Here is an 11,090-nt window from a genome sequence, read left to right as displayed (position 1 = left end):
CACATGGCGCAGCAGACCTCTCCTGTCTCACCCACTGCTCCCCTCAGCAGTGTGTTTCAGTCAGTCTGCCTGTTCTGCTCCCCACTCTGTCTCTGGTGAATCCTCTCTTCCCCCGCCCCCGCCCCCTGCAGGTCTGTACTCCAGCTCTTGTATGCACAAATAAATGTTAAAAAATAAAAAAGTGGGATTCGTACACAACCCTTACCTGCGTTTTAGATGGTAGACTTATCTGCAGTAACTACTTTTCTCATGTAAAGTGGTAGTTACTAGGATGTATGGAAGCAGGACATTGCAGAAAAACTGCTCCCTCCTCAAGTATAAAATGCTGCAGGTGCCCCACAAGTCATTTTATAAGCACTTGGCTCAGTTGATTCCCCTCCATCTGTCATGTGAAGTATAGGTCTGCATTGAGGCAATAACATCTAAAAAATGAGGAACATGAAAAAGTATAAACCAGAGCAAACCCTTTTTGGTAAAGTTAAAAAAAAAAAGCACTAGCATAGAACTCACAACTGATGAAGCAGGCAAAAAAACCTGACTTTTCAGGGTTCAAAATGGGGCATTTGCTATCACCAGACACTAGAAGAGGAAAACTAATTTCTGCACTGTATTAGCAGCATGTTGAACTAATGATCTTAGTCTTGAGGCTCATGTAGTCCTGGATAAATCATATCAACCCATCTGGAATCCTCCGATAATTTCTCACTGAATTTAGAAATCTTGCTCCTTCCTCCCGCTACAAAGTCCTGAATGCTCTGGTCCTTGCTCTCTTCTATCGCAATCCCTATTCCTTTCATTAAATCCCAGCTACTTGAGCCTTTTCTTCAGTCTCTGGAACATACTCAGCAGTTTCTTGTTTGGGGGTCTTGGCACTTGCACCCCCTTTTCCATGGCCAACTCACCGTTTAGTTCAGATAGCATCACTTGAGAGATCATCCTGACAGTATCACGTCCTGATTTATTTTATGAAACAGAACTTAATAATAAACCAATACTAGTCTCTTCCCCCACCTCGACCACTAACTAGGATGTAAGGTCTCATTTACCATCACCTCACAGCACCTGAAATGGAATCTGGCACATAGTAAGTAAGTACTTGATACCTGTATGCTGAATTAATAAATGCTAGCATGCAAGGTACTACTTTGAACAAAAAGTCTAGTGACCTCGGAGCAAATATTTTAAATTCACAAATATAATTTTGATGGGGAATATAATACTCAGTACAAAATTGAGATTAATTATGTCATTCAAAAAGTGTGTCTTCTATGGATCCAAACAAAATCAGCCAGGCAAGAATGCCAACTTAAGATGTAAGTTTTATAAATTAACCCAGTAAATTTACTATGCTTCACTTAATTCTGATGAAGGAAAAATACTTTCCATATTAAATATGTAGATAAGAGTTTCAACAACAAGACCGTAGATACATTGAAACCCCCTTTTATATTAAAAGTTAAAATGAAAGACAATCCAGATCCAACAGAGTGATTGCAAAATATAATGCAATTTTGAACAATTAAAATTATGAAAATATACAAAATAGATGGGTGACACAGCTAGGCATTTGTACATTTTCCATTATGTGGAGAACACTAAAAATTTATCTACCTTTTATCCACATCAGATAAACAACCAAATGTTGCTTTGGAGAATCTTAACTTAGGATCTCAGTAGTATAAAAAGCAGTAATTTTTCAGTCTGTAAACAGTAGTCAGTCGTGTTTTTTTCTCATTTCTGTTTTTTTTTAAATATCAACCACACAAAAACAAACAAACAAACAAAAAAACCCACACAAACCAAAACAGCAGCAGCAGCAGCAATGGGTTATTTAGGAATTCTCTTCAAATACCAATGACGTACAATTGCTAGAGAGGGTGACTTTACTCATGTAAGAATATATATATATATTTTTTTTTAACTGTACACAATTTATAGTGCATGACAGTTTCAAAAGAACAGATCAGTAAAAGATATTGGCCATTTCTGCATAATTTCATTTTTTTACAATTATCTCAAAATGTAAGAGGTTGGATCTAATTGAAATGCTACATTTAGTAGGAAAATCAGCAAGTACTAGAGGAAACATTATTTGTCACTAAAACCAGTGGAGGTCCCAGAAGCCCCTAGACAACTATCAGCGGGGAACACTGGAGTCCCACATTGTCCCTGAGGCAAGGCTCGCCCGGGAGTACAGGTGCTGAATTATTGTGGTCATTTGATGGACTTGTTTCAAAGAGCATTTCTAATTCTATGTACAGTATTTTTGGACATTCAAAGAAACGTCATTTTAAGAACACATGCCACAAACACACAAAGCTCCATCAAAATGGGCCAGTTTTATGAAATTATGATATGTTGTCATTAAACTATATTCAGAATCAGTCAGAATTTTCAATTCATCTTGTTCAAGGCAGTTCTTCCTTTTGGGATGGGCTGCAACAGCTACCAATTTACATCAAAAATATTTTTAATTACTTGGACTAGGATTTCCAACAAATCTTATTTTGAACAGGTAATGTACTTTTTTCTTAAAAAATTCCTTTCAAGTTTAAACAGTTATTAATCGCCCTATCAAACTGTGAGTCTAAGATGAGAGGACACAATGCAGTTGTTTTGCATACAGAGATTTTCCAAGCTGTCTTTTGCTTTTAAAAGAAAAAAAGCATCACATTTTCACTGTAAAGGTTAGTTGGAAAGAACTTTTAAGATCAAGACCAATCCTACGTCAGTGCTTGAAATGCCTCATCAAATTCATGTCTTTGCTCTTACAGAATTGCTAACTTTAACAGTATTTGGGTACAAAAGACCAAAAGAGAAGCACAGATTTAAACACAAAAAGTTATCAAAGCAATTGTATAAACTGTATAACATTTTCAAGAGCAATGTTTAGCTTTTTGTCAGACCAACCTCTGAAGCTGTAGTCTTGGGGAGCTCCAGATGAACAATATAAACGCCATCCTGATGTCATTCTCAAGCTCAAAGAAAGTAAACAGAACCTCAGGCCCAAAGAGTTAACATTTCTTTTGCCAGTCTCAAAACTTACGACTAGGTTAAGTCCATAATATACATTCCTTCCTTCCCAAGACCCCTTAAAAAAACATTACTTAATTTTGAGCATATATATATACATATATATGTAAAAGCATATACATATATAATATATATATCTCACAAAACCAATGACATTAGTATCAGGCTTGCCTGCATAAAATATGTACACCTCTCTTTAAAACAGTGATTCCCATCTTTCCCAAATGGATGAGGGACAGCAAGCTGGCCCCGGGAGGCTCATCAGTGGTCTGCACTGCTCTCTCCTTCAACAAGACGCTGACAGCCTGTCTGTGAGGTAATGCTCACAGGAGCTGGGGTGGAATGTCTTGGCTATCAGGACTCTAGGGCAAATAACGAGCGTCTGTCATCACCTGTGTGGCACCCTTCATGGGCAGGTGCTTGTGCCCAATGTCATCTGAGGCCCTGTGGGTACTTGGCTGCCCCCACCACTTCTGCTTTCAAGGCTCAAGGACCGCACTGCAACGCCCACTGCTCTAATGGTAGGGTCGTTCGGCGGCTCTGAGGTCGAGGCTTTATGCTTAATTTCTATTGCTGCTTTTACAGGACACCCCCTACATACACCAGAAGTTTCTGGCAATGGGAGGGATGAAGGTGGGTTTCTCTTGTGGCTGCCATATACTTATGAACATGTATAAAAAGTGGTCAAACCCAGATGAGGGTCCTGCTTCTGGTTTATATACAATAATTTAATCAGTGTATACATTTAATACCTAAAAAATTAATTCACAATCAAAGTCCTTCATGCATTTTATGAGGAAGTTCTGGATTAAAATGATGGTCAACCAGGTGTAGCTTTTGCCTGGGAAGATGATGTCATTTTCTGTTGTAGAGTCATCAGTGCCTGTGGTTCACACTTCTTAAATTTTTAGTTTCTTTGTGGTCTCAAGTCTTTTTTTCAGCAGCTCCCCAATTTCCAGAAGTGAGTGCAGATAACTACTCTGCACCTTCCCTTGCACAGTCTTTGAATATTTTCTCTCTTCCTACAAAGGAGACAAGAATTAGTGGTCTTTCTTAGAAAGAATTACCTGAGATTATAGTTTCTCAGATAGTTAAAATTATACTACATCTGGTTTCACTGTAAGCCCCATCAGAACAGCAGGGGTCACTTTCAATTTCATAAAATTCAAAGGCTAAAGTTCATCAGAAACGTCTATTTTTCCATGTGATTTTTCACTGAGACCCTGTTGCTTTAGCATCATTCTTTCAAGTAACTTTTGTTAACAATATAACTTAAATAAGGGACCAGGAAAACGAATAACTATAAGAAAGTGAAAATCAAAATCAACAAAAAACTACGAACCAGAGACACTTTTAAGGGGGCGGGGTGGGAGGGGAGAGATTGGGGTCAGAATGGGGGGGCTGCAATTGTATGGGGAATATAAAAATAAAATTTAGAAAAAAAAAAAAAAAAAAGAAGATGTGGTACATATATACCATGGAATATTACTCAGCATTTAAAAAAGATAAACACATGCAATTTGCAGCAACATGGATGGCGCTGGAAGGGATCATGCTCAGCGAAATAAGCCAGAAAGAAAAAGAAAAATACCGGATGGTCTCACTCATAGCAGGAATCTAGAAAACTTAAATAAGGGACCAGGAAATTGAATAACTATAAGAAAGTGAAAATCAACAAAAATTATGAACCAGAGACACTTTTTGGGGGGTGGGGGGAGGGAGGGGAGGGATTGGGGTCAGAATGGAGGGGTTGAAATTGTATGGGGGAATATAAAAATAAAATTTATTATTAAAAAAAAAACAATATAAAGTAAAAAAACAGATTTCTGAATATTAACTTTTACTTGAGAAAAAGGGGTAAAATTATTATTAAGTGGGCATAACATCACTAATATTTCATTATGAGATGTACAAAGTAAAAAATTGAGATTTCTGGTTATTATTTTTCATCAAGAGAAAAAAAGAAATTTATTATTAATTTGGACATCATCATACCCACTTTTTAAAGGCATCAAATTTACCAGTATTATCTTTTCTGGTTACAGCACTGATAGGTCATCTTCCATACTGACAAAGTATAAGCGTTCAAGACACCAAACAACTATAAGACCAAAGCTCTCCTAAGACTACTCAGACATGTGAGTTAAATCTCTGCTCCATATCTGACCTGTGGCAGAGACCACAATGCGGCGAGGCCTGTTCAAACAGTGAAAGGCCGCGGCCTGAAATCTGCTTAGCTCTACACAAGGTTAGTCGTAGTCCAGAAGAAACCAGGTAAGTACATCTTATAACCCAAGACTACTACCTGAGATTTGATCAGTCTTAAAAATATAAACGTAATTAGAATGTACCAGTTCATTTCATTTAGTACTGGATGTAGAAGCAAATGTATGGGAACAACTTCAAATGCCCAGTGGCTCTGGTGCACTCAAAAAATAACAAGACTGAGCCTGAACAGACCTCTTGAATAGAAAAGGCTGAGTGAAAAAAATGCCAAGTTTCAGAATAAAGAGTACAGCATTTGCTTTTCAAAACTTAACAGATTTAAGAGCACTCTATAAAGTTACATTAAAACCATATGTTGTAAAAAAAACACAAATAATACTTTGTATTTTCTCTAAGAATAAATTCAAAACAATAAAAGCAAAATAATCTGGGTATATTAGCAGTATCAGAGCAGACGCCTAGTGAAAAGGGCACCAGGACTCAAGGTAGTCAGAAGCTTTCTAGTGCTTTAAGCTGGGAAAGAACGGAAGAAAGAAATGAACCTAATAAAAACGGAATTGGAGGATTTGTTGATGTTTTCAATCCAAAAGACAAGTACCCAGCACTATATGGACCCTCTACTAGGTGCTGTGCTGCCCAGTGTATGTATCAGGATTTGAGCAAAAGCAGGTAATATAAGTGCGTTATGGCTTGAAAAATCTAGAGACAGTGCAAAACTAAGGATAACCTTTAGGACACTCAAATCAAGAAATCTTAATCCTCATTTCAGGAGGCAGATAGACTTTTACTAAGACCCGCCACTCAGCACTCACAGCAGCTGGAAATAGCAGCCTGTGGCTTTCATCTCCAGCAGTCCTTCTACACGCCGTAGATTCTGGTTCCAACGTCTGCTCATGGTGCCCCACACAATCCAATTTCCTGCCTTATGCTTCTGTCTATGCCTTCTTCTGCTTAGAATTCCTTTCCTCTACTCCCATCTGCCTCATGAAAACTTATTAGTCTTCAAACATCCCCTCTCTCCAGGGAGACATGACTCATTCAGATTTTTGTACCTTCATCACATCTCCAATTTGTGTGTGTTCCTTTCTACAGCCAGGCCACTGATTGTAATTAGCCCAACAACAGTGAGCACAAAACATTCCTGCTCATAGCTGAGCTATCCGGCAAAGGCAACTATGTGACATTCATTCCAGTGCGTAATGTTTAAGATTTGTTTGTTTGTTTAAAAAAAGGCACTGTAATTTTGAAGTTGTGTTCTTCTACAGCATTCAAAAAGGGGATGAGTATTTGGACTAGAGGATGAGTTTGGGTTTGGTCTCAAGAGTAAAATGTTGAGCAGCTCATAAAGTACCAGACTTATTTATATGCTACAGTGTTCCAAAAGTACAAATAAGTGTTTCCTCTTTCAAAGTGGTGTGCAAGTGAGACACAGAAGGCAAGGATCCAACTCAGGATATACCTGTTTTCTCAAGGATTCGGTTATTTGGCCTAAATTTACTAGGTCCTCAACATGTGTTCTAGGAATACAGACAACGGGGGTTGGGAGTTCTGGCTTCTGGATGTAGGGACAGGGACTGATTTGGGGCAGTAAACTAGGAGGTGCTAGCCTTTATTCACTTGTAACAAACACACATTTTGTGTGTAAAGAAACAGTAAAATACTACAAAAGAGAATAAGGTATATAAGTACTCATATGTAGTATCTCCTAGTAACTGAGTACAGAAAGCAAGGGGGAAACAATGTGAACAGCACGCTACTGTTACGTAATGTGAGGAGCAGTGGGAGGTAAATGGAGAGACCTGATGTGCTTGTAGATGAGCTTGTAGATGAGTATCTAACTAAGGAGGGCTGCCCGAGAAACACTGATAACCGGCCTTCCTCCTTGGAAAGGGAACTAGGAAACTGGGGTTAGAATGGGAAGAGAAATTGCGCTGTGTATTCTTTCTTTACTCTTTGAATTTTTTTAAATCTTGTACGTATTTTACTTTTCCAAATAAATATAAGGCTTTAGAAAAAGGAAAAGTGAAATACTAAAATAATCCATCAATCGTTATTTTAATCCCTACTGAAGTCTAAATTCATTCTAATATACATAGAAAAACCACTGAGTACACTGCTTAACTGGCTGAAATCAAACATCCAAATGCCACTTGTCAACACATGTCTGCTTTCTGTAAACCAGTACTAATTCTACTCCTCGCCAATCCATCATTAGTTTTCATAGTAAAAGAACAACTCCAAAATTATAGAGAAAGGAGAGAAGAGGGAGGGAGAAACACCCATAGTCACCAACTATTCTCAGGGACTTTCTGATTACAAGTCCTATAAGGAGAGAATGATACACTGAAAATAGCAACTTGTCTTTTTCATAAAGATGAGGACATTTGAATATGTATATATAACTTATTAATGATAGCCTGCAAGTCTCTTACCAGTGAGAGGGAAGTGTCTTCTATTATAAGTTCTTCAAGTTTAAGTGCAATTAGATGTGTTTCAAGCCCTTTAATGTGATCCACAACATTGGAAATCAAGGTCTGAAGCCCAGTAACATAGTCTTGGAAACTGGTAAAGACAGGTGGCTGGAAAAAAATATTTTTTTACAAGTTAAAAGATTGTGAGACATATTTCCCATGCTTATACCACACAAACTAAACTAATTTCATTACAGCATTACTTAACTTAATGCTATTAACAGTAACCAGGATTGATACAATTTTGGATATGAAGGCATTCTCTCAAACCAAGATAAATTTAATTGCCACCAAATATAGGTAACCCAGCAATGATGACAAGCTTTTTTTCCCAGAGGTCAGGGGGAGGGGGGATTAGGGGGTTCATTTCACTCTGAGGAACTAGAGGTGAAAAACCAGTAGAATATCTTCATTGGTCATTACTCAGTTTAATGCTAGAAAACTCTTAGAAAACTAAGAGTACCCAAAGTTTCATCACCTTGATTTATATCTTTACTATTTCCTGAAAGATTAATAACAGAAATGGGACATTCTGAGTTCTAATGGAAATAATAAATCTTGGGTGACAACACCCAAGTTAATTCTGAGAAAGTAGTGAAGGGGAGCTGACCCTAATGGATACTATATTTACAAAGTTACATTAAATCCAGGTGACACTGGCATATAAGCAAATTGACAAGGAGTGAAAGGAACAAGCCCCAAGAAAGAATGAAGGATACAAGAAAATTTAAATGGTGGTATTTCAAAATAGTGGCTTCAAATGGATGAATGGAACTGAGATAACCAGCCAAATATTTGGAAATATAAAACAGTAAATACTGGGCCTCCCTGGTGGCGCAAGGGGTTAAGACACAGCACTATGAAGCTACCCACAGCCACTGCAGCATGAATTTGATCCCCAGCCAGGGAGGTGAACCATATGGCGCAGCAGACCTCTCCTGCCTCGCCCGCTGCTCCCCTCAACAGTGTATTTCAGTCAGTCTGCCTGTTCTGCTCCCCACTCTGTCTCTGGTGAAACCTGTCATCTCTTGCACCTCTGGCCTATACCCCAGTTTTTGGATGCATAAATAAAATAAATCTTTTTTTTTTTTTAAGATTTATTTATTTATACAAGAACCGGGGTATAGGCCAGATGCGCAGGAGGGTGAGAGTATTCACCAGAGACAGAGCAGGGAACAGAACAGGCAGATTGACTGAAATACACTGCTGAGGGGAGCAGCCGGCGAGTCAGGAGAGGTCTGCTGATGCCATGTGGGATTCTCACTGGCCAGCTGGGATTGAACCCATGCTGCAGAGGCTGTGGACAGCTTCACATCGTGGCACTCAACTGCCTGCGCCACCAGGGAGGCCCCAATAAAATAAATCTTTTTAAAAAAATAGTAAATACTACAATCAATTCTACACAGATTAAATACTTAAGTATTAAGAGAAATCCATCAAAACGCCAGAAGAAAATATAAGTAACGACTTCCATAATCAGGAATTTAAGATGCCTTTTTTTTTTTTTTTTTTTTTGCATAGAACTCCCAGGCCATGAGGAAGGCCCTAAAATGCCTTTCTAAACATAACACTAAACAAGAACCATTTTTATTTCTTTTAAAATTTACCATATAGACAAAAAAAAAAAACAAAACAAAACAAAACCCCAAGTTAAAAAATAACTAAAAAAAACCTGTACCATATGTGACATAGAATTAATAACTACTGTGTTAAGAGACCAATAGCTCAAAACATACCATTAGGAAATTTGGGCAAAGACAGGAACAGAAAAAATATCAAAAATATATTTTTGATACAATTAAAAAAAACCAGGTAACAGAAGAAACCTAGCTAATGAGCTGGCTAGTCTGGCTAGCATTTCACTCAAGAAGTCCTCTCGAGAGATCCAACTTCAGAATTTTTTGTAGAAAGAAAAAAGGGAATACCAATGTTTGTCTATTAGATGGGTAAAGACATAGACAATACTATGTCAAAGTTATGAGCTACAATCCGTATTGACTGACATCAAGAGGTGAACAAGACAACACCAGTAAGTGAAAACAAAAACAGGCAAGCTGCAGAACCTCCTATAGAGCATGGTTCTGGTTTCTTCACAGCTGCTATCATCAGTTGGTGGGAATATAAGTGATCTGCATTTTTTTCACGTCTTTAGTTTACTTTGGTCATCAGAAAAATAGGAAAGCTATTCTCATTTTTGAAAATCAGAAAAGCAACAACTACAAATACCAAAAGGCTACCGGACCAGTGCTAGGACCACAGGCTTTCATCAGGAGAAAGCACCAGACAGCCAACTTTGCACTAACAATCTATTAAATTATCTTGAAAAAGTAGAAAGAAAAAGGTTTGAAATTTCATTCAGTCACTCATCCAAATCTAAGTACCCTTTCTAGATGAATAAATGGTAACATCCAGCACAGCACAAATCTATAAAGAACCCCTGAACTGTAGAGGAAGTCAATTTTCCCACTAAAACCATCAATGCTTTCAGATTGCAACAATTACTATATTGGCACAGTGAAAAAAAATCTCACACTAATAATGATAGGATGAATTGAAACACTAATAAAACAGTATGTCATATACAGAATCAATCTGAAGTAATTTTCCTTATGAAAAGGACACAAATTGGGGCCTCCCTGGTGGTGCAAGGGGTTAAACACTGCACTATGAAGCAATCCACAGCCTCTGCAGCATGAGTTCGTTCCCCGGCCGGCCAGGGAGCAACCCACATGGTGCAGCAGACCTCTCCTGTCTCGCCCGCTGCTCCCCTCAGCAGTGGATTTCAGTCTTTCCTCCTGTTCTGCTCCCCACTGTGTCTCTGGTGAATCCTCTCACGTACCCCACCCCCCACCACCTCTGGCCTGTACCCTAGCTCTTATATGCAAAAATAAATCAATCTTTAACAACAACAACAAAAAAAAGGACACAAATTATGTCTGACACATCCAAAAATTATGTTAATAAAGATGGGAGGAAATGCTAAAATTGAATACAAATAGAAATAAATAAACCTTATTTAGTTCACACTAATAATATAATCTCAATTTTTAAAACCAGTGCTTTTAAAGCGTAACTTAATTATCTACATGCACTAGAATATTAGAAGGATGAAAAAGAAAAAATATACGAACTTTATTTAGTGGGTTTGCTCTCAGAACTAGCAGTAGAACTCATGTGCGAGTGCTGAAACTATTTGAAATTATTAGTGGGAGTATTAGAGGAGGAAAAGAAGCATGCTAACAGAAAGCCATGTCAGGACCTTAGTAGGATTCTAGTATTTTGGGAAAGGGACTCGGAAGGACATAATTACCATAACGGGGAAATTTTAAATATGGACACTATAGTGTTATTATTTAAATA

General features: G+C 37.9%; 1 protein-coding gene across 2 annotated transcripts in view; it reads right to left on the bottom strand.

Annotated features, from left to right (window-relative positions):
- Positions 1–468: 468 nt before the first annotated feature.
- The window catches only part of NAA25 (N-alpha-acetyltransferase 25, NatB auxiliary subunit), a 59,880-nt gene continuing 49,258 nt past the window's right edge, over positions 469–11,090 (bottom strand). For both annotated transcript variants that reach the window (XM_037511142.2, XM_037511143.2), the window contains exons 23-24: positions 7,692–7,838; positions 469–4,055 (exon numbers count right to left, since the gene is read on the bottom strand). In XM_037511142.2, coding sequence (XP_037367039.1) covers positions 3,933–4,055; positions 7,692–7,838 — 270 coding nt within the window. In that variant the 3' untranslated portion in view covers positions 469–3,932. The remainder of the gene's footprint in view (positions 4,056–7,691; positions 7,839–11,090) is intronic.

This window comes from Talpa occidentalis, unplaced genomic scaffold, assembly GCF_014898055.3.
Source record: "Talpa occidentalis isolate TD23 unplaced genomic scaffold, MPIMG_talOcc4v2.1 talOcc4.14, whole genome shotgun sequence".
In the NCBI taxonomy this organism is placed as follows: Eukaryota; Metazoa; Chordata; class Mammalia; order Eulipotyphla; family Talpidae; genus Talpa; species Talpa occidentalis.
The sequence above is the reverse complement of the archived record's forward strand: the minus strand, read 5'-3'. Positions and strand labels throughout refer to the sequence as shown.